Consider the following 24,420-nt stretch of genomic DNA (forward strand, 5'->3'; position numbering starts at 1 on the left):
AACAAAAAGAAAAAATACTCCTAGAAGAGTCACAAAAAGGCTCATGTTAAGTAACTCTGGTGCCCAAGGTTGAATCTAAAGTAAGATTACTATATATGTAGAATCTAGGAAAAAATGGTACAGATGAACCTATTTTCAAGGCAGGAAGAGAGATGCAGACATAGAGAATGGACATGTAGGCATGGTGCAGGGCGGGGTAGGGTGGGATGAAGAGAGAGAGAGATTAAGATTAACATATATACACCACCGTGTGTTAAATAGATAGTTGGTGAGGAGCTGCTATAAGCACAAGTTCAGCAAGGTGTTCTGTGATGATCTAGAGAGGTGAGAGGAGGCTGTGAGAGGGAGCTCCAAGAGGCAAGGGATATATGTATGCATATGACTGATTCACTTGATCATACAGCAGAAACTAACACAAAATGCAAAGCATTTATATTCCAATAAAAACTAACACAAAATGCAAAGCATTTATATTCCAATAAAAAAATAACATTGCTTCCTCCATGTTCAATGTTCTATACTCGAATCATATTGATACTCTGGTGTTATCACAAAATCTCATCTGCTCTTTCCCAAAAGTTCTATGGTCCTCTTTGCTCAACTAAAAAGTTGAAAGATGCATTTTTGCGCCAAGTTTTCAAAATATACTTTCTGATATGCTAGCTTCATAGGGATAGTTGGATGATTGCTTAATGGCATAAATATTTTAGTTCTATTGAATTTTTCATATTAAATTTACAACTCACATGAATAATAGAAAGTAGCTTATATACACCATTCACAGTTACATTGTGCAATACTTTTTTAGAAATCTGTTATGCATTTTAAAGGTGTGGAGGAGTCTCAAAATAAAAATCTATTTAAAATAAGCTCTTCCACTACAAATTGGAAAGAGATATTTTAGTCTAAGGTTTTCACAATGAGGTTTGATTTTCCCTATAAATTTTAATTTACAGGTCTATTGAACAGATTACTCAAAAATCAAGTGGTCTGAGTTGTCTCGAGTTTATTTAAATGGAGTTCATTTTTGTAAGAATAAAATAATGCATTCAAAAGAGAAAGAGCTCTATGAGTCTGATGAAAGGATACAAAGAGATGGAGGAAGAGGCAGATAAATGGAGAGCTATTAGCTTGAGAAATAAAGGTCAGTCTTTCAACATTAGCACCCTTTCTCCCAACCTCATTGTAAAATGCTGCCAACTTTTAGTTTCCATAAACAGATACCACCATTAATGTTCAGCAGGTCAAACCTGTGAGAAAGTACTGTACTTTTCTTGGCCAACTTTAGCTGTGCCATGAAGTTAGTTAAAGTGAAAGAGAAAAACAATAACCATTAAATATGAAAGTTAAAAATGTATAAATATTTTTGAGGGGAAAAGTCTGTGGTTTTTTACTCAGTCTGGCAATCATTCATGTATGAAGGCAAGTAAAATTCATCTGAAGAATATGCTGGGTCACAAGTCATTTGCCAATCATTTATCTTTTATTTTAGAATATAGCACTTTACCAAAATTTACAAGCAATTCACTGAAGCTCAATATTAAAAAACAAACAATTCAATCAAAAAATAGGCAGAAGACAAGAATAGATATTTCTCAGAGAAGACACAGATGGCCAAGAGGCACATGAAAAGATGTTCAACATCACTAATTACTATAAGAGAAAAACAAATGATATATCACCTCACACTTGTCAGAATGAGCTTCATCAAAGTCTACAAATGTAGAATGTAACTTGGTGCAGCCACTATGGAAAATAGTATGGAGATTCCTTAAAAAAACTAAAGATAGAGCTACCATAGAACCCAGCAATCCCACGCCTGAGCATATATCACAAGAAAAACATGATTCGAAAGGATATGTGCACTGCGATGTTCACTGAAGTACCATTTACAATAGCCAGGATATGAAAGCAACCTAAAAGTCCATCAAAGATGAATGAATAAAGATGTGGTATAAATATATATATATATATATATATATAGGAATATAACTCAGTCATTATAAAGAATGAAATAATGCCATCTGCAGCAACATGGATGGACCTGGAGATTTATCAAAATAAGTGAAGTAAGTCAGACAGAGAAAGACAAATATCATAAGGTATTGCTTATATGCAGAATGTTTAAAAAATGATACAAACAAACATATACAAAACAGAAACAAACTAACAGACTTAGAGAACAAACTTATGGTTACCAGGGGGAAAGGGCAGAGGGAGGGACAGATTGGGAGATTGACATGTGCACATTGCTATATTTAAAATGGATAACCAATAAGGACCTACTGTATAGCATAGGGAACTCTGCCCAGTACTTTGTAATAAAAAAAATGGGAAAAGAATTTGAAAAAGGAATCGCTTTGCTATATACCTGAAACTATTAATAACACAACATAGTTAATCAACTCTACTCTACCATAAAATAAAAATTTTTTTAAATATATATGGCACTTTAAGATACAGACAGCCATTAGCTGCAGGTTTTTCATAAATGTTTCTTGTCAAGTTAAGGAAGTTCTCTATTCCTATTTTGCTGTGAGTTTTTATCATGAACAACTTTTGGGTGTGGCGAAATACTTTTTATTTGCCAACTGATATGATCAAATCAATTTTCTTCTTTAACCTAATATCAGTACTATGAATGAGAGTGATAGGTTTTTTAATTTTGAAACATCTTTCCATGTGGAATAAATCTCACTTAGTCATTAAGTGTAATTCTTTTAACACATCCTCGCAATCTATTTTTGTTGAGGACTTTTATATCTACATTCATGAGAAATGTTACTCTGTAATATCTTTTTCTGGTTTTGGTATGATGGAACTGACCTCATAGAATGAGTAAGAAGAGTTTTCTCTACCACTGTTTTCTGGAAGAGACTGTGAATTCACCAATAAAACTATCTGCACTTCTTATTGGAGAAGGCAATGGCACCCCACTCCAGTACTCTTGCCTGGAAAATCCCATGGATGGAGGAGCCTGGTAGGCTGCAGTCCATGGGGTCACTAAGAGTCGGACACGACTGAGCGACTTCACTTTCACTTTTCACTTTCATGTATTGGAGAAGGAAATGGCAACCCACTCCAGTATTCTTGCCTGGAGAATCCCAGGGACGGGGGAGCCTGGTGGGCTGCCGTCTATGGGGTCGCACAGAGTCGGACATGACTGAAGCAACTTAGCAGCAGCAGCACTTCTTATTTTGGAACTTTATTTATTATTAACTTATTTAATAGATATAGGACAATTCAGGTTATCTATTCCTCCTATCATGAGTTTTGGTAGTTTGTGTCTTTCAAGGAATTGGTCCATTTTAACTGTTATTGATGCAGTGGCTATCAAGTCACTCAAAGTATTTCTTTACATGCTTTTATGCTCATGGGATATGTAGTGATAGTCCTTCTTTAATTTCTGGTAATGGTAATTTGTCCCTTCTCCCTTTTTCTTGGTTATCCTGGCTAGAGGTTTGCTAACTTAAACATTCTTTTCCAAGAATCAGCTTTTGGGTTGCAGTGATTCTCTCTAATTTTTTTCTATTTCATTGATTTCTACTCTAAGGTTTATTACTTCTTGTCTTCAGCTTGCTTTGGTTTAAATTATTCTTCTTTGTCTAGTTGCCTAAGGTGAAAGCTTAGATATTTAGTTTCATACTTTCTTCATTTCAAATATATGCATTTAATGATATACATTTCCCTTTAAGCACTGCTTTTACATCTCAGAAACTTGATATGTCATACTTAAATCTTCATTTAGTTCAAAATATTTTTGTAATTTATCTTAAGACTTCTTCTTTGACCCGTGGGGTATTTAGAAATCTGTTAGTTTCCAAATATTTGGAGATTTTCTACCTGTCTTCCTCTCATTGATTCCTGGCTTAACTCCATTGTGATCTGAGAACATATCTTGCAAGATTTATACTCTTTTACTGAGTGACTTCACTTTCATGTATTGGAGAAGGAAATGGCAACCCACTCCAGTGTTCTTGCCTGGAGAATCCCAGGGACAGGGGAGCCTGGTGGGCTGCCGTCTCTGGGGTCGCACAGAGTCGGACACGACTGAAGTGACTTAGCAGCAGCAGCAAAGCTTTCCGAGGAGGCAATGGCACCCCACTCCAGTACTCTTGCCTGGAAAATCCCATGGACGGAGGAGCCTGGTAGGCTGCAGTCCATGGGGTCGCTAAGAGTTGGACACGACTGAGCGACTTCCCTTTCAATTTTCACTTTCATACATTGGAGAAGGAAAGGGCAACCCACTCCAGTGTTTTTGCCTGGAGAATCCCAGGGATGGGGGAGCCTGGTGGGCTGCCATCTCTGGGGTAGCACAGAGTCGCACGCGACTGAAGCAACTTAGCAGCAGCAGCAGCTAAGCTTTTAAAGTGTGTTTTATGGCCAGAATATGATCTATCTAGTGAATGTTCCACGTAATTTGAGAAGAATATGCATTCTGCTGCTGTTGGATGGAGCACCTTGAATTTCAAAACAAAGGGGCAATACACCTAAACACTATTAGAAAACTATTCTTTAAAAATAGTATTACAATATATCCTAAACTTCCTAGATACCGGGTCTACAGGTAAAATCATCAACTGGTAGTACAAGTCGAAAAGTCAATACTTTATTTGAACTTCCAGGAGATGATTTTTGCATACACATTTTCAGAAATAGTCACAATGAATTGTTCTCTGTCATACTTTAAATGGTCTGCACTTCATAAAATTTTCCTCTTACAATCTGATGCTAAACAGAAACTGAGCATACACACACATACATGAGTGTACATATGTGAGAGAGAGATATATACATGTAATTTTTCTCTGATTATGATTACAGTTGAAAATATTAAAATTGCTGTGCCAGTTTTTTTTTAAGAGGTAAAAAAATGCAATGTTTGTTAAATGTAAAGAAAACAATCCATTTTTAGTCTTCTAAGAGATAATTAAAAATACCATTTCATAAAAACTTCTTCTAAGGGTATTTAAATTTCTTCATTTATATGACATCAGTTTCTAATTTAAAAATAATTAGAGAGAATAAAATGAGAGTAAATTACATATAAAAGGGGATAGAAGCTCATACCACTCACTAATGTCTTCTATAGTAGTCTCTCTGAATATTATAGTCAATAAGACTCCAATCAGAATGTTTGCATTTTGCCAGCCACTTTCTGGATGACAAAATTGTTCTTTACATAATTAAACAACATCTACCCAAGAGAATCTACAACAACTAAATAAAGGAAGAAAAGTAGCCTGAAAAAGTCAACTATTCATGCTCTAATCAATATAACAAAATTCAATCAACTAATCAACTGTGCTCCAGTAGAACTTCACCAAACAACCCCAGAAGCTGTTATACTTTTTGTTTCTAAGTCTCAGTATGATAGAAGTTGTTGAAATTCCCATATTGATTCAAAATTATAATGCTTCGTGAAATCTCTTCCTTATAGTTTGTCTCAATTTCTCTTATAATAATTAAGTTAACCACCTAATATTTCAATGTCCTATTTCCATTCAAACAACATGATTGAATAAAATTGATTCTGGACAATTACTAGAATAAATATAAAGCCAAGGAAAGCCCACATAGTAAAATTTTGTTTTAAAAGCTCAACCCATGGATATTGTTAAAATAATAATACTATATTTAAATGACAGGCTAATCCTTAAGTATGGGAATTCCTTTGAAAATTACCTTTTGTTGAATCATCCTCTATTGGCTGTTTGAACAACGTAATATCCTTGAAAGTGCATAGGAACAAAACCACCTTTTCATGTTCATTTCTTATCGGTGCAATTTGCATATAAAACCAAACAGGGGTTCCTGGAAAAGAGAGAAAGGACAACAGAGTGTGATGCAGACACCACAATGATTTGGTCTCCTGCTTTCCCTCCTCCTTCAGCCACGAACTGCTATGTCAGGAATCAGCACCAAAACAACAGTATTTTAATTACTGAAAAGAATCAGTACAATTTTCATTTTATATCAACTACCAGCTGCTCAAAAATTAATGAATATGTTTTTCAAATCAAAATATCAAAATTTGAAAATAAAGCACAGGGCATCATTTCATAATACAGTGGAATAAAGACAGTCTTGCTATTTAAGTGTTGTTAATGGGGCTTCCTGGTGGCTCAGATGGTAAAGAATCTGCCTGCAGTGAGGGAGGCCTGGGTCAGGACAATCCCCTGGGTCAGGAAGATCCTCTGAAGAAGGGAATGGTTACCCACTCCTGTATTCTTGCCTAGAAATTTCCATGGATGGAGGAGCCTGGTGAGCTACAGTCTCTGGGGTCATAAAGAGTTGGACATGACTGAGGGACTAACACTTTCACTTTTCTTTCAGTGTCACCTTTAGATCTGGGTCTCTACACCACTGTGGCTTTCAACAACTCCCTTCCATGTTCTCACCAAGTGTGAGCATTCCTATGCGCTTCTCCGTGTTACTTCGAGAAGTGTTTCCGGTCTACTTCAACATCAATACCTGGTGCTTTGATAAGTATTTCTCTTGCAGGAACTTTTGAATTGCTGTTTCTACCTCAAGTTTCTCTCATCAATCAAACAGACTTAAACTCTTCAGCTCTGACCACATCCCCCCATCAGAGAGATAGGATGTCAGTAACACTACAAGCCTGAGTACCCAAAGCTATACCTGAAGACTTTAAGGCAGTGTTAAAGAAAAAAATGTCCCCAGGCCTTGAAAGTCTCAGACATCTTCATGAGAATCTTCATGCTTCCAACTTCCCTTGCTCAAAGCATGAGCCTGGACTCTGTCACAATGATCTTCAAACAATAGCTCCTGCAGACTTCAGAAGGCACAGTGTTTCAAAGTATTCAAGCCTTAGGATTTGGACAAATCAGAAACTGGCATTACATCAAATAATAAATATTTGAAGACACAAGAAATGCCTTCAAAGGAGTAATTACTCACCAAATGATAAAACACTGAGGGAATTTTCCATCAGAATCAAAATGATGCATTTTTCATTGTAGTCTTTCCAAGCCACAGTGCAGTAAAGCCTCTCTGAATAGTCTATTTTAAAGACATATGGTCTTTTGTCAAGTTTAGGATTTGGGGAGTGAGATGTGCAGCTGTTAATATTTAATCTTTAGAGGAAAGTCGATAGCCTGTTAGTGACTTTCAATGAAAACCTATAAGAAGCATCTCCATATCTGTGGTCAAAAATTGTCCACTGAAAATATCACCATAAAGGAAAATTTGCCATTTACACGGAATAGGTGACTTGACTACCGGATGCTAGAAGTCAAAGAATTCCAGAGAAGAGGTTTTTATAAATATTTAGTTCTGACAACCAGGTCCTTTGCAGCCCCAGGGAGCCTACAGAAGGACATAGCCTTTTCCCAGATGATTACAGGATGAGACAGGGAACTCAAAAACAATCCCACCATCTCCCAGGAAGGCTTGTTCTTTGTTTTCTGCTTCTTATTTTACACACTGTGTCCATGAACTGTGAGTGATGTGCACAGTTTGACAAATCACCAGACCCAGACGCTCACAGATACATGGCCTATGGCTGTTCCAACACAGTGAGCTTGAGGCAGTGGGTCATAAACAGAGAGAAAAGGGCATTAAAAATAAGTCGTTTTCCAAGGTCTGCTAGAAATCTAAATAGAAAGAGATGATGTTACAGCTCAGACCTTCCAAGGAAAACAGCAACTTTTCAAATTTCGGCATTGAGTCAGAGCTGTTGTTAAAATTGCTTTCAGAAATCACAGTATACTTTTTTCAAGTTTAGTCACAGGCTCAGACTTCTCCAAGGAGGCTGAGTTTTTGCTGCATGGCTGGCGAATATCTATATTCTGGATTTGAAGTTCAAGGTGATGGAAAGTCTGGGAGGGTTAGGTAGAGAAACCTGTAGCTGCTGGAAACTCAAGGCAGTACCCTGGCATTGATTATTTGGAGTTGCCCTAGCTATCACAGGTCTGCCTTTGTGTAAACAGAAAGATCCATTTTCAGTCATCCTCCCAGAGCCACTATTTTTTTTCTCAACAGTATAAGCAACCCACTATAATCAGAGCATTGGACCTAAAGAACTGAGGCTGCAAACTGAAATGTCAATTGTGATACATATTAAATCAGATATCTCAATCTCTCCTTTTGCAAATGGTGTTTAGCTAATTATTTAATGGAAGTGTTGGGAGGACTTGGCATTCAGGCCAAGATTTCGGCATTCCCAAAACATTCTCTACAGATGTGTGAATTTTTCTAACATTAAAAAACATCATAAGAGCACACTTTTTTCTGTTGATGTTCAGAAGCCTTTAGCTAACTATTTACAAGATTTTTTAAAGCTGCTTTTAAGTATAGGAGAACTCCATTTTAGTGCATGGACAATATCTATTCATCATATTAAGGAAAAAACTCAATGCAGATACTATCCAGAAATGACAGGAGTTTTAATATAGAGTGCTATGTGCCATAATCCCTACTGACTCCAAACAGACAACTATGTATATATAAGTTATCTGAAAAGAATCAGATAGGCCTGAACAAGGGCCAGACAATTATTACGCACTATTAAAATAAAGCAAACTATCCAAACCATCTTCATAGGAAACTTTTAGAAATGAAATATTAACGTTATTGCTAACATGATTTAAAGGATATAAACAAAACAAAATTTCCACAAGGTATTTTTGAGAAAATCAGAAACTATGGATCTGGCTTTGAAGCTTTAAAATCAGAAAAAAAAAAAAAGGTTATTCTGTTCAAATCTCAGGGTAAAAATGACTTTAGTGAAGTAAAAGTTGCTCAGCCGTGTCCAACTCTACAGTCCATGGAACTCTCCAGTCAGAATACTGGAGTGGGTAGCCTTTCCCTTCTCCAGGGCATCTTCCCAACCCAGGGATCAAACCCAGGTCTCCCGCATTGCAGGCAAATTCTTTACCAGATGAGCCACAAGGGAAGCCCAAGAATACTGGAGTGGGTAGCCCATCTCTTGTTCAGAGGATCTTCCCGACCCAGGAATCAGATCAAGGTCTCCTACATTGCAGGCAGATTCTTTACCAACTGAGGTATCAAGGAAGCCCCTAAAATGACCTTAGTAATATGGAATAATAGTAAATCATTTGCTAAACTTGAGGTACATATTGAAGTCATTCAAGGGGTAACAACCCTGTATAAAAATGAAAGGGGGCATTCCCTGGTGGTCCAGTGGTTAGGACCCTGCACTTCCACTGCAGGGGTATAAGTCAATCCCTGGTGAGGGAATTAAGATCCTCCCTTGTGGTGAGGCAAATAAAAGAAAGAAAGAAAGGGAGCTTTGGCATACAAGTTTTGGCTACAGAATATCAGTATGTGTTTGAATCTAGTGAAAAAGCCCAGAAAGCACCTAGAAACTGGCTCTTCTCTTATAGAAGACAGAGCTGATTATTCAGAATGGATTGTTCTGTAGTTGACAAGCCAATAGACATTTGGATATGGTGTCAAAGAGAAATATATTTTCAGTCTTGATTCTAAAATGAAAAATAAGATGATAGAACATTCCTTAGGTAAAACCATTGAAACTAATTCTTCCATTGCCAGTACCACCCGGTAATGGGAACTTCACTACTAATGTGAACCAATGCCTATGGTTGTCGTTATCCCTGTGATGGCCTATTAATAAAAAGAAAACCTAAATATTCAACAGGGAACAAACATTTAAGGTACAATGGAGAGGATAAACTATGCTTCACAAAACCCAACCAGCACTACACTTGGTACAAGCATTTCCTGTTGAAGCTAGAATGCTTCCTGAACTGGGAAAGAATTTAGTAACCATCAATTTTCACTAAAGATAATAATTGGCTTCGCTATCATTTAACCATTAACACTAAATAAACTGACTCATCTTATGCAGTGACTGTTCTTTAAAAAAAAAAAAGGCCCATTTGGAAATGCAACAACAAAGAAATAAAGTAAGTGACTATTCATAGAAAACAAATTAGAAAGGAGACTTGGTTGATGAGTGTATTAGTTGGTTTTTTGTTTGTTGTTTGTTTCCTCCAAACTCTATTGGAGAGTCTCATCAAACTCACCCATAATTACCTAAGACCCATATCATGAGCTATTATGTGATTGTATAATGGACAACTGACCACTCATACCTCCCATCATTAGACAACAGCACATACAATCAATACAAAGTTACCAGATGTGAATGGTACTTTCTGAAAGTAACACCTATTCTCACCAGTCTTCCAACAAAGCAGTCTGGTCTAGCAAACAGCCATATTGGTAAAGATTCACCTCAGGTAGACACCATACACTCACATGTCATCTATGTATATGTTGAAAGATAACATTCTCACTGATAACAATCCACTTTCCCTTTAACCATAAGAAGAAATGAATGAATTTCTCAGTCACTTTTGGCTGCTGTCACATAACTATAGGATCTTTACCATGGGTATTAATCACAAAACAACCTGCCATCTGACACACAAAAGAAATCACATTCAAAATGCATTATATTTTTCTTTCATTCCTCAAAAGGTTGTTTTTCATAAGTATTATTTATTAATTTTGCTATTTAATTTTTACAAATACCTCCTGCCAAGAGAAGCAATAAATCTTTTATATTCTCTCTACACTATAGTTAGCTACCACTTACCAATATATAATATTAATAAGGAGTTGACGCATCTTATTGATGACATAGATACCTACTGTTTTTCTTGTACAAGAGAACTTCAAAGCAGTTTGACTCGTAGTTGTCAAAAGTCTGCCTGACTTTCTCAATGGTTTTTTTGTCAGTCAATTCTCCATACATAAAACTGGAAGAAAAAAAAAAAAAAAAAACACCAAACAATCCATTTCAGTTTGGGGTTGCTTTTCAAATGCTACATAAAATCATATACTTGTCTCTTTTAAATTAAGTATTCAAATTTAGTTACAAAATAATTGCTCCCACAAAATGAACTAAAATAGTTAAACCATGTTTTAATCTTGACTATTAAACTCTTGTTAGAAGATAGCTTTTTAAGTGATTTTGAACATATAGTGAGAAAGAGTAAGAGACAAAAACAGTCCTTACTTTACACAAGTGCAGTATGCATCAATTTTAGCTACTTAAACAATCCTTTTGTTAAATAATACCAGTTTCCCAAATTTTGGTTTTCATAGTATATTAACTATGATTGATACCATAAAGTATAAACTTTGCTGCTAGATCATCAGTCTACAAGTCACGAATAAATAACAAGTACCCATAACAATCAGTGATCAATTTCACTACTTGTTTTAAAGCCTGTCAGAATTACAGTGCATCCACCACTCAGCTCATGCACAGACAGCAAAGCGTGCAGGTGTTACCTCCTTGTCTCTCAGTGGTACACTCATGGGACATTTTACAAAAATGCATGAATAAAAGCAGGAATTCACCATCAAAGAGTAAAGGCCACCAAAGGAATGTAAAGTGATCCTGGTGGAGGTGAAATTCACATTAAACATAAAAGAAGTTATTTCTTCTAAAAGAATGGCGGGATGTTGACATTGCTGTACTTGAGAGACTTGAAATATGCAGCCAGAGGAACCTAGTGAGGACAAACCCATCAACATAAATCAGGAAAAGGATTGTTGTAAAAAAGACCAACGTTTCCCAGAGGATGTAATAATACCATTAAAAAAAAAACCTTCACATTAAAGGAGTACTAGGAAGTAATTCACAGTACTGAAAGTAAAAGGATAAAGTTGAAGAGGATTCAAACTTAAAAGAAGTATACTGTTTGCTAAGAGGTAGAAAAAAATGCTCTCTTCATATCATAAAATATATTACAAGAATGCAAGAATTGTTCAAATGACTTGATAGGTTTTTGCAAAGAAAGGAAACACTTTAATCTCAATGTTTCTAATGTTATAGATCATTAAATAATGTACTAAATAAATATTAGTGTTACCATTATTTTCATTTCCCTGCACTTAAAACCAACAGAAAGAGATTTTCTTTAATGCTTTGACACACATTGTTAAAGGTCACGGAACAATCATACTTTTTCATTGAGTATTAAGGTCACACTACATGCTTTCAGCTTGTATGGTTTTTTTCACATTCCCATACTACAATGAAATGTGAAGATTCAGTATTATATGCATTACTGAATTGGCATTCTCGTTACTTATAAGGATTTTTTTGAAATACATACAAGTAGACCTAACGGAAGGAAAATAAAGAAGAGAAATTGAAGGGGACATATGCTATTACTATGGCTAGAGGAACATAAAAACAGAGATCAAAGAGTAAACTTCCACATCTCACAAACATTTCCTAACATTTGAAATTATCTATTTTTTTTTTAAGAGAACTTCACCAAAAGTCTGCAAATTTACAGAACAGAACTCAGTCAAAGGAGTACAAGACTCTAAAACTATTCCTGATGCTTTTGCAATCATAAGCTGTGCATCTGGTTTCAAATACCCAGTTCTACTAGTTGCTATGATTGTCCAGGTAATTTCTTCCACCAGGAAAAATATGTGTGACTTGACAGTTTTTGAAGCCTCAAGTATATCTTTGTCATTGCTCTTCTTAGAATTTCCAAGACATTAACTTATTAGCCAGCAGTAAATCCAAGTGTGGTGGGGCCTGAAGCTTATACAGCTCTAGAGGCCCTCTTTAAGGAGAAGAATACTCAATTTATAAAACAAAATTAAGTACAGAGCCTTGAAAGCCATACACTCACAGAAAGGCATAAAGGTTAAGGTTTTTTATCTTCATAGGAAATCTGCTCCTGAATATCTCAATCTAGAAAGTTTACAACATGAAAAGCATAGTTTGTTAGCAAGAACCAGGAAAACTAGCAGGATTCAACGATGATACCATATCACAACTAAAAATTACAGAGTAACGACCCATCATATGGTAACACCAACCCGAGCAACTAAAATTCTAGAAACTAAGAAAGTACTGATAGATGAAATTGAAAGTGTTAGTAGCTCAGTTGTGTCTGACTTTTTGTGACTCCCATGGACTATAGCCCACCAGGCTCCTCTGTCCTTGGAATTCTCCAGGTAAGAGTACTGGAGTGGGTAGCCATTCCCTTCTCCAGGGGATCTTCTGGACCCTGGGATCAAATCCTGCTTTGCAGGCAGGTTCTTTACTGTCTGAGCCATCAGGGAAGCCCACTGATAGATGTCACCAACCAAATGTTCTCCAATCTGTATCCTGAATTTTCAATTACTTGTATTTTTTATTAAAAAGGAATAGTTAATTTTCATTATAATAGTAAAATAAGCAAGAAAATCTTAGAATAGGATGACAGGTTCTAACTCCATAATCTTACAGCCAGACTAGCACATGATGCCTCAGAGGGCATTGAAAAGCCACTGTTCCTGTCAAAGACTGACTTACCGTCATGTGAGTTTTATAAAAATCTCTGAGGGCATCAAAAGTAAATTAGAATTCCTCAGTTAAAGTGAACAAAGTCACCCTCCTTTCCTCCACCAAAACAAAACACTAGTTTAATACTGCTAATATTTTTTTAAAGACAGGTAAACTTTTTATTGACTGATATTTTTAATCTAAAGACTCTACTAAAGAGAAAATATTAAAACACACAAAAACAAAAAGTATGATATGAGTAATTAAACTACTAAATGTGTGTGGTCTTTAAGAAAAGAAAAAGCATTTACTCCTATTACTAAATGTCAGAGTCTATGGTTCAATAAATAGGAAAAGGAGTACATCAAGACTGTATATTGTCACCCTGCTTATTTAACTTATATGCAGAGTACATCATGAGAAACGCTGGGCTGGAAGAAGCACAAGCTGGAATCAAGATTGCCGGGGGAAATTTCAATAACCTCAGATATGCAGATGACACCGCCCTTATGGCAGAAAGTGAAGAGGAACTAAAAAGCCTCTTGATGAAAGTGAAAGTGGAGAGTGAAAAAGTTGGCTTAAAGCTCAACATTCAGAAAAAAAGATCATGGCATCTGGTCCCATCACTTCATGGGAAATAGATGGGGAAACAGTGGAAACAGTGTCAGGCTTTATTTTGGGGGGCTCCAAAATCACTACAGATGGTGATTGCAGCCATGAAATTAAAAGATGTTTACTCCTTGGAAGGAAAGTTATGACCAACCTAGATAGCATATTGGAAAGCAGAGACATTACTTTGCCAACAAAGGTCCGTCTAGTCAAGGCTATGGTTTTCCCAATGGTCGTGTATGGATGTGAGAGTTAGACTGTGAAGAAAGCTGAACACCTAAGAATTGATGCTTTTGAACTGTGGTGTTGGAGAAGACTCTTGAGAGTCCCTTGGACTGCAAGGAGATCCAACCAGTCCATTCTGAAGGAGATCAGCCCTGGGTGTTCTTTGGAAGGGATGATGCTAAAGCTGAAACTCCAGTACTTTGGCCACCTCATGCGATGAGTTGACTCATTGGAAAAGACTCTGATGCTGGGAGGGATTGGGGGCAGGAGGAGAAGGGGACGACAGAGGACGAGATGGCTGGATGGCATCACTGACTCGATGGACGTGAGTTTGAGTGAACTCCGGGAGTTGGTGATGGACAGGGAGGCCTGGCATGCTGCAATTCATGGGGTCGCAAAGAGTCAGACACGACTGAGCGACTGAACTGTACTGAACTGATGGTTCAGTAAACCAAAACACAATATTCACAATTGGCCAACAAAAAAACATGAAAAAGAAATCATCTAAAATATAACAAGGAACAAGAACAAAATTGGTGAAAAATTAACTCTAATAGGATTAAAGATAAATTACAACTAAATAAAAGAATCAAAGAAACTATCTTGGAAACTGATGTAACAGTAACACTTAAGAAGGAATACAACACAAGTTTGATTCAGCTAAAATTCTAAAGAGAAGGTGAAAACAAGCAGTTTCTCAAACTCTGAAAATTCTATAACCCATTCCTTTAGCTCTCCCAATGCTAAAATAGCCTGTTCTAAGAAAAATAGGGGCATTTTAAGAAAAAAAAAAGCCAGATTATTATACTCTGAATAATTTTTCAAAAATAATATTTTATATCTTATATTGTTTCACTCATATTTTTAAGCTTATTAAACTATGTATTTCCAGTGACAGAACACATATTTTAGTAGTAAAATACAGCAGTTAAATAGTACAAAGTATTTCAAAATGACCCAAAAGAATGTCTGAAATGTATTATCCATTCTTTCAAGGCAAGTGTTCTGGAAAGTAATTCAAATTTTGAAAGTATTTCCACCCAGCACTGTCTAAACCAAAATGACTAAACCAGTGCTTCTGCATATACTATGGGTACTATGGGTGTGGCACATTTGCTTACTTGCTCAGCTTTCCTTATATGTAAATACTGAGTTTCTTTACTGAGGTTTCCTGCAACCTGACTCCAGATGACTGAAGTTCAATGCAGTCTTTGAATGGTTAATAGTATTTGAATGGAAACAAGATTTAGAAATGATAATCATCAGACTTTAGAAACCACATATCTATAAAATAATTTTATACAGCTTTTATGTATCTTATTGACTATCCTCCAGGAATATATAAAGGGAATACTAAAAAACTATAGAACTTCAAATTACTGTTTTGGATCGCAAAACTCCCCTTCAGTAATGATAAATGACTTCCACAGCTGCACTGTTGTCCTATTGGACAGAAAATAAAATTAGGTGCACAGAAGCCATCTATCCCTGCTATAATATGGAGCAGCCATGATATAACAGAGGACCACTGCACTTAGAGGACCGTTTATAAACTGTATAATCCATGGCCAAGTTGTTTAACTTCTCTGACTCTTAGTTCTTTCATCCGTGAAAAGCGAAAATGTTAATTGCTCAGACATGTCCAACTCTTTGTGACCCCATGGACTGTAGCCTACCAGACTCCCCTGTCCATGGAATTTGCCAGGCAAGAACCCTGGAGTGGGTAGCCATTCCCTTCTCCAGGGGATCTACCTTATCCAGGAATCAAACTGGGGTTTCCTTGCCTGCAAGCAGATTCTTTACCTTCTGAGCCACCAGGGATGATAATGTTAATATAACTCAGACAGTGAGAATTAAAAAGGATAATGTACATGAAGTTATAAATTATAATGTACTATACAATCACTGAATTATTACTGGAATGCTTCTCATGGGTGGGGTTAGAAGAAGGCCCTTCCAGCCCCAACCCTACTCCCTTGATCCTTTACAATTTGAGGGCAAGAGCTGGTTCATTCCTGCTACTGGGCAGAGTCACTGTGTCTGAAAGAGATACACACATCATTTTGTGTGTCTTCTTTCTTTGTGAGCCCATGACATTGAGGTATAAATTCACCCACAGCCTGCTGCTGGATACTCTGGCCACTTATCTTGCCACAGAACTAACTTGTGGGAAGTTCTGATCTTGGGAGTGAGAGAGATTTCCTGAAGGCTAGCTTGGGCCATATCCAGCTTGCCTGAGCATTTGGCAGTGTATCTTTCACATACATCCTACCCTGGAAACTTCTAGGGACCAGTGGCTTTGCTTTATAGCAAGATTTACTTATTTTTGGATCCCTTGTTCTGCCATCATAATCTCACAAATGAGCCTCATTATGATCCCAGACAGGAAGGACAGCTACCATGTTGACAGACTTCCATGGGAGAAAGGAAAGTGCACACTGAGAAAATATATAAGCTAATCATAAATATGGCCCATCTATCTTAACCTGCTAATGGCCAACAATGTGAACTTACTGTAGAGCTCAGGGAACTCTACTCAGTGCTCTGTGGTGACCTAAATGAGAAGGAAATCCACAAAAGAAGGGATATATGTATACATAAGGGCTTCCCTGGTAGCCCTGGTAAAGAATCCACTGCAATGCAGGAACTGATTCACTTTCACTGTACAGTAGAAACTAACTTTAAAATATCTGCTAAGGGTTAACAATGTTCTTGAACTAAGCCCATATACATTCAGTCCCCACAAGTAAAGGATAATATTACATACAGGCTGTCGTTCACAGCCTAGCAAATGCTTCATCACAGAAACCACACAGATTGACTTAAAAATATGTGGTCTCCACCTCAGACTCAGCCATAAAAGTAAAATCATCATGAAAGTTAATCACAGGATGGGCTGAAATCTATAGTCAAAGGATCAAAAAGAAGCCTAAGTGAGAGTGAGGAGAAGGATTTAGAAATAAATAGGAACAGCTTTCAAAATCTGAAAGAAGTAATTTCATAATAAATCAAAGCATTACATACTTTCTACAATGGATCATAAAAGGTTTCACAGCCCATTAATTTATATGAGCTTAAAAGAATTTAGATCGAGTCATAAAAGCTAAATCCATGACATGTAATTAACGGAAGCTAGGACTAGCTAGCATCAGCCATCTCTAATGTTTGGAGTGTGACCTGATCACTGAGGCACTCTGCCCTCCAGTACTTGCCTCAGTGTGAAGCAAAGCCCTCAGCCAAATGGAAAGGGACTGACTGATATCCTTCATGTGGAGTGTTCTCTTGTTGACTGAGGTAACCCTGTGTTAATAAAACTACTTGTCAAAACAAAGTGTCATTTAACATCTCTGCTTTATTGTCTAATCTGATAGCTTGGTTAAGGATTATTAATGGGCCTTCCGGGGTGGGGGAAAAAATTGTATTCGAATGCCTACTCCTATCCTCTCTACGTATATGATTGGTCTTCCCACCCTTCTATCTTAAAAAGTAAAAATAAATAAAAATAATTTTTTAAAAAGCAGAACAGGCTTTTAAAAGGCTCAGATTAATCAAAAGTAGAATGCTAAAGTGCTTTTTACCTGAACTATGACAGTATGTCTCTAATGTCAGGACTTTATAAGGGTCCTGATATAAGATCAGATGTTTTTAAATGCCATTCCCCCAAAACCTACATACAATCTCTTTCTAACACACAATGTGTTTTATGTCCTTCAGTATGCAGCAACAGTCCAAAAGCTTGGAAATGCAACTATTAAATAATAAAATGAACATTTGAAATTCCTAGGAATCCAGAAATTTCATAAAAAATAGTTTTTGAAATTTTAGCTGAAATAAAAATGAGACAGTACATGGCACACATCAGATTTTTTAATAGAAATTTAGCTGCTATTATAAAGTACAAGGATGTGAAAGTGAAGTCGTTCAGTCATGTCTGACTCTTTGCGACCCCATGGACTGTAGCCTACCAGGTTCCTCCATCCATGGGATTTTCCAAGCAAGAATACTGGAGTGGATTGCCACTTCCTTCTCCAGGAGATCTTCCCGACCCAGGGATTGAACCCGGGTCTCCCACACTGTAGGCAGATGCTGTACCGTCTGAGCCACCAGGGAACTCTATAACCTTCCCTCATGGCAGATAAGAGTGAAAACAGAGGGCTGTTCTGGACAGCAATCTGACAGCAGTTAATTTACAATTTATGCATATATTCTCCATATATTCTGTACAGCAATCTTATTTCTGGGCATAGTGACAGACAACTTCTCACATGGGGCCACAAGAAGATGGCTATAAGGATGTTTACCTCCAAGTTGTTGGAGTAGCAAAGTGGCAGAAGTTGGCATTCAAGACTAGTAAAGTGGATAACGAAAATGAAGGCTATGAGAACACTATAAAATGGTCAGACATGATGAAACAGATTATGATATAGCAACAAAAAAATCTCAAGAACATAATGGTGAATGAAAAGAGCAAGAAATTGCATATTTTACTGCACAGTATAAATTAGGCAGGCCTTAAAAACAAATGCACATAAAGCAACATCATTACAAGAATACACATATTTATTTTAGAAATGGAATTGTTAGAAAGACATAAAATAAATATACTAAAATGAATAACTATGGAAGATGAAGGAGGATGGAATGAAGGAGAAAAGAAATAAAATAAAACAAATAAAATAGAGACTTTGTCTGGAGTAATCACAATGATAATATTGGCACAAACTGAGGAATATATTTAATTTTTTACTCTCTTCACCTGGTCTAATGAGAGAAGGATTGGGAAAGACAAATACCCACCGATGTGTAGTTTCATATTCTGTCTAAAACTTGTCATTATTAAAATCAGTAAAATTCTTTGATTTGTTTACAAGGTTACCCTCACTATGAAATTATTTGTGTCCATATTTAACTAGAATTCAAAACTATATAATAACATTTAATCTAAACCCTGCTGAGACATAAGGGAGCAGAAATGGTCCATACAAACCTTAGCCTCCCAGAACTTAGAACACACACCTCAATGAGAGTGCTAGGCTGAGAGCTAATATATCCACCCCACAGATAAAAGGCACAAGAGACAACAGTGCTAAGAAAGGGAGTCTCTCAAAGAGGGGCCACCGTTTTCCATTGCTCCCACTTACCAATTTCACGCCTGGAAGTGAAGGCTGAATGTGAGAATTACTTTAATAGAGAGAAAATGAGGATAACTGGAAGAGGAGGATGTTTGAACAGATAATTTCTTAAAGCTCACTAAGCATCAGAACCATCTGAGCTGCTGGTTAAAAGTACTGATTCCTGCTCCCACCTACCCACCTGGGGTGATCCTGATTCAATAGGCTTAAGGTGAGGTCTGAGAATCTATGTTTTGCTAAACCTCTCTAAGTGATTTCCATAAATAGTCAGGTTTAGACTCCATATGAAATCCCTACCCTTCATGAAGATGTAGAATATATATATTTGTACATGCATATAATGTTTTGCAGCATAAATGGGTAGGAAAAAAAGAAAGAAAAATAGGTAGAAAAATATCAACCACTGTTTCCCTGGGCAAATCCCTTAACCTAACTCTACCTCAAGTTTTTTCCTTCTGAAAAATAAAGAATATGGAGTAGAAAATAATTCATATACCTTGCAGTTCTAAAATAACATGATTTTTGGTACTTAGTTAAGTGGGAGCGTTAAAGAAAAATTAACTCAAGGAAAAAACATCCCATCTGGTCTTACTGAAATATTGTGAAAAGTTTTTAGTTCTAAATTGGTTCCTTACATACAGCTTCCTTTTCTTTTTTATGATCTTTTTTGGTAATACTCTCTTTAAGCTCACAGATATGGAATATTTTAAAAGCATTGTTATAAATAATATAAATGCCAGATTCTGTTTTACATAAGTCAAACAAAATAGCAGTGGTACAACAAACCAACATGACAAAAGTATGTGTGATTTATTCAAGATGAAAGAACTTTTGATCTTTTTAAATGTTTAAAACCATGTCCTACTTGGTTGATAGTTGCTGACTGTATGTTGAAGACAGTTTTAGCAACTCAAAAAGTTCTGGATGATATCCACTGATGATATCAGTGATATCATCACTGATGATATCAGTGGGTCTCTGATATAGGCTGCTCCAATGATCACTTTAAATTTTTGCCTTTTCATACAGTTCATGGGGTTCTCAAGGCAAGAATGCTGAAGTGGTTTGCCATTCCCTTCTCCAGTGGACCACATTTTGTCAGAACTGTCCACCATGACCCGTCCATTTTGCATGGCCCTACATGGCATGGTTCATAGTCTCATTGAGTTAGACAAGGCTGTGATCCACGTGATCAGTTTTGGTTAGTTTTCTGTGATGGTGGTTTTGTTCTATCTGCTCTCTGATGAATAAGGATAAGAGGCTTGTGGAAGTTTCCTGATTGGGAGGTTCCAGCTGTGAGTAAACCTGGCTCTTGCTCTGGTGGGCAGGGCCATGCTCAGTAAATCTTTAATCCAATTTTCTGCTGATAGGCAGGGCTGTGTTCCCTCCCTGTAGTTGGGCCTAAGGCTAGGGTTAATGGCAGTAATGGGCTTCCCTTGTGGCTCAGATGGTAAAGAATCTGCCTGTAATGCAGAAGACCTGGGTTCAATCTTTGGGTTGGGAAGATCCCCTGCAGAAGAGAAAGGCTACCCACTCCAGTATTTTGGCCTAGAGAATTCCATGGACTGTATAGTCCATGGAGTCACAAAGAGTCAGACATGACTGAACAACTTTTACAATGGTGGTAAGGCGACCTCCTTCAAAAGGATCTATGCCATCAAGTCACAGCTCCCAGGACTGTTGTATTCAGTGCCCCTGGCCCTGCAGCTTGCCACTGTTGACCCACACCTCTGCCAGAAACTCCTGGACACTCACAGGCACGTCTGGTTCAGTCTCTTGTAGGTCCTGGTGAGCACAAGGTTTTGTTTGTGCCCTCCCTAAGTCTGTTTCTCCAGTCCTGTGGTGTTGGACTCATTAGAGTGACTTGGACTGCAAGGAGATCAAACCAGTCAATCCTAAAAGAAATCAACCCTGAATATTCATTGGAAGGACTAATGCTGAAGCTCCAATACTTTGGCCATCTGATGCAAAGAACTGACTCATTAGAAAAGACCCTGATGCTGGGAAAGATTGAAGGCAGGAGGAGAAGGGGACAACAGAGGAAGAAATAGTTGGATGACATCACCGACTCAATGGACATGAGTTTGGGCAAGCTCCAGGAGATGGTGAAGGACAGGGAAGCCTGGCGTGCTGTAGTCCATGGGGTTGCAAAGAGTCAGACATGACTGAGCAACTGAACAACAACACTGATCACTTGGCACATAGAACAGTTCATGGCCCATAGAGGGTGATTAAAAAATATTTATTGAATGAATTGATAAATTCACAGCTATGCAAGAATACTTCTCTTAGCAAAAGCTCTCACCAGTGCCTCTTAAACTACATATTTCTACTGACAATTTAATCTCCTTAATATTCTAATATAATTTTTGCCCTGTAGGTTTTACATGAGTCAATAGGTTCTCAATTCCAATCTGGGGGAGAGGGGAATTGGAATTCCAATTCCAACTATCTATCCAGAGGCAGCATCAGATTCTGCAGGTTGAACATTGAGGGTTCTGTCCCACATGACTGCCCTCCCACTGACTTCAGGCATCAGCACAAGCCTAGGTGTTGGCTGTACTTCTAATTCACCTAATTCAGATTGGTTCCCATAATACCAACCTTAGACTTCAGCACCAGTTATAAATCAGAGGTTCCCAAGACCTCTTCCTTTGGTTTGAATAATTTGCTAGAGCAACTCACAGAGCTCAGAGAAACATTTTACTTACCAGACTTCCGGTTTATCATAAAAGGATATAACTCAGACACATGGAGCAGATGCAGAGGCAAGGTAGGGGACTTCCACGCCCTTGCCAGATATTTTACTCTCGGCTCTTCTACACGTTGCCCCAACTGGAAGGTCTCTGAACCTGTCCTCTGAGTTTTTATGGAAGCTTCATTTACACAGTAATAACTGATTAAATCATTGCCACTGGTACTGATTCAACCGCTTCTAATCACATGGTTGATTTCTCTGGCAGTCAACCCCATCCTTAGGTTATCTAAGGGCTTTCCAAAGGTTACCTCATTAACATATCACAAGAAAAGCCAAGAATTGAGGAGCTCAGTGCCAGGAACTGGGTGGAAGACCAAATATGTATTTCTTATCACAAATCATGATATCACAGTGAGTCTAAATTTAAGTCTTTTAATCACCTTCAACGTTTAGTTAAACTTTAGAAAACATTCCTGAGCTGTTCTTTTACCTACCTGCAAGTGCTACTCTTCTGCATGACGTCAGCTCGATGATACCCAGAGAGTTTGCAAAAACCGTCATTACTATAAACTACAGGCCAATCCACAATCTGGGCATTTCCCAGTAAGAAACTCGATTCTAAAGAAGAAAGAAGAAAAGGGAAGTTTTTTAGCATCATTTAACCATGTACAAGTAATTAAAAACACAAATTCACTAAAAAAAAAAAAAAAAAAAAACAAATGTAACTGGTGTTTATAGCACAAATAATAAAACATATCCTTGAAATTATTATTAGCATAGTATGACCAGCAAGTGAGATCTGCAACAAGTACGAGATTTGCATATGAACTAAAAACTCCATTGAAAAGAAGTTAGTTTACAATACTCTTGCATTCAAGTAAATACTATGCTATGAAAATAAAGTATGGTTAATAGTAAATAAATGTTAATGACTATAACAATCACAGCTAAAAACAGTTTAAGACTAAGGCTACAGTCACTTCTTCACAAATTGAGAATATTAAACTTAAAAGCAGAGGCAACTTTGGATAACTCCTCCAAAAAGTGTATTAATGTAATTTTAACATGATGGGACAAATTCTTTGTATATCAGTTTTATTTACAGAAGGGCTTCCCTGGTGGCTCAGATGGTAAGGAATCTGCCTGCAATGTGGGAGACCAGGGTTCGATCCCTGGGTCAGGAAGATCCCCTGGAGAAGGGAATGGCTATCCACTCGAGTATTCTTGCCTGGAGAATCCCATGAACAGAGGAGCCTGGAGGGCTACAGTCCATGGGGTTGCAAAGAATCAGACATGACTGAATGACTAACCTTTCCTTTCCTTTCCTTGATTTCAGTTCAGTTCAGTTCAGTTGCTCAGTCGTGTCCAACTCTTTGCGACCCCATGGACTGCAGCAAGCCAGGACTCCCTGTCCATTGCCAGCTCCCGGAGTTTACTCAAACTCATGTCCATTGAGTCAGTGATGCCATCCAGCCATTTCATCTTCTGTCATCTCCTTCTCCTCCTGCCTTCAATCTTTCTCAGCATCAGGGTCTTTCCAAGGAGTCAGTCCTTCACATCAGGTGGCCAAAGTATTGGAGTTTTAGCTTCAGCATCAGTCCTTCCAATGAATATTCAGGACTGATTTCCTTGATTTACAGAAGTGTAACTTAAAATTTTTAAAGCCTCTTTTTAAAATAAAATTATTCAAAGACATTATTTTCAACCACATGCTACAAGGAGATCAAACCAGTCAATCCTAAAGGAAATCAGTCCTGAGTATTTATTGGAAGGACTGATGCTGAAGCTGAAGCTTCAATACATTGGCCACCTGATGTGAAGAACTGATTCATTAGAAAAGACCCTGATTCTGGGAAAGACTGAAAGCAGGAGAAAAGAGGATGAGATGGTTGGATGGCATCACTGACTCGTTGAACATGAGTTTGAACAAGCTCTGGAAGTTTGATGATAGGGAAATCTGGCATTCTACATTCCATGGGATCTCAAAGAGTCAGATACGACTGAGCAACTGAACTGACTGATATTTTCTGACCTCAAAGTAATTTAATCAAAAGTCATCTTTTAATTATTTAGAAAAATCTAAAGCATTTGGATGTTATCCAATTTCTAAACCACTGGGTCAAAGTAGAATTAAAAGAAATATAGAAGATATTTTTAATTGGATGATAATAAGTTTGTGGTATATATTTAAAGCAATGCTTAGGGAGAAATTTCTCATTTTAAAAGTTTATTTTTAATGAAAAGTTTAAAATCAATTATCTAAACTTTTACATGGAAAAAAACTAGAAAAATAATAGCTATTAAACCAAAATTAAATAGGAGGAAATAAACATTGGAATGTTAATGAGTGAAATAAAAAACGTTCAAAGAAAAATGAACTATTAAAGAAAGAATTACTGACCAATAGATGTTATGAATGTATTTGTAAAAATCCAGAAGAAAATAAT

General features: G+C 37.1%; 1 protein-coding gene across 7 annotated transcripts in view; it reads right to left on the reverse strand.

Moving 5' to 3' along the window:
- The window catches only part of KCNH5 (potassium voltage-gated channel subfamily H member 5), a 350,572-nt gene extending 328,066 nt beyond the window's left edge, over positions 1–22,506 (reverse strand). Inside the window, exons 1-4 of one of the 7 annotated variants that reach the window (XM_055538282.1) lie at positions 21,987–22,506; positions 11,308–11,528; positions 10,663–10,769; positions 5,686–5,814 (exon numbers count right to left, since the gene is read on the reverse strand). In XM_055538282.1, coding sequence (XP_055394257.1) covers positions 5,686–5,814; positions 10,663–10,765 — 232 coding nt within the window. In that variant the 5' untranslated portion in view covers positions 10,766–10,769; positions 11,308–11,528; positions 21,987–22,506. Of the gene's footprint in view, positions 1–5,685; positions 5,815–6,642; positions 6,793–10,662; positions 10,770–11,307; positions 11,529–19,130; positions 19,147–19,284; positions 19,437–21,986 lie in introns of those variants that run through there. The other 6 variants (XM_055538284.1, XM_055538281.1, XM_055538283.1 and 3 more) reach the window with 6 other exon arrangements.
- Positions 22,507–24,420: the final 1,914 nt, after the last annotated feature.

The sequence above is a fragment of the Bubalus kerabau genome, chromosome 10 (genome assembly GCF_029407905.1).
Source record: "Bubalus kerabau isolate K-KA32 ecotype Philippines breed swamp buffalo chromosome 10, PCC_UOA_SB_1v2, whole genome shotgun sequence".
Lineage (NCBI taxonomy): Eukaryota > Metazoa > Chordata > Mammalia > Artiodactyla > Bovidae > Bubalus > Bubalus kerabau.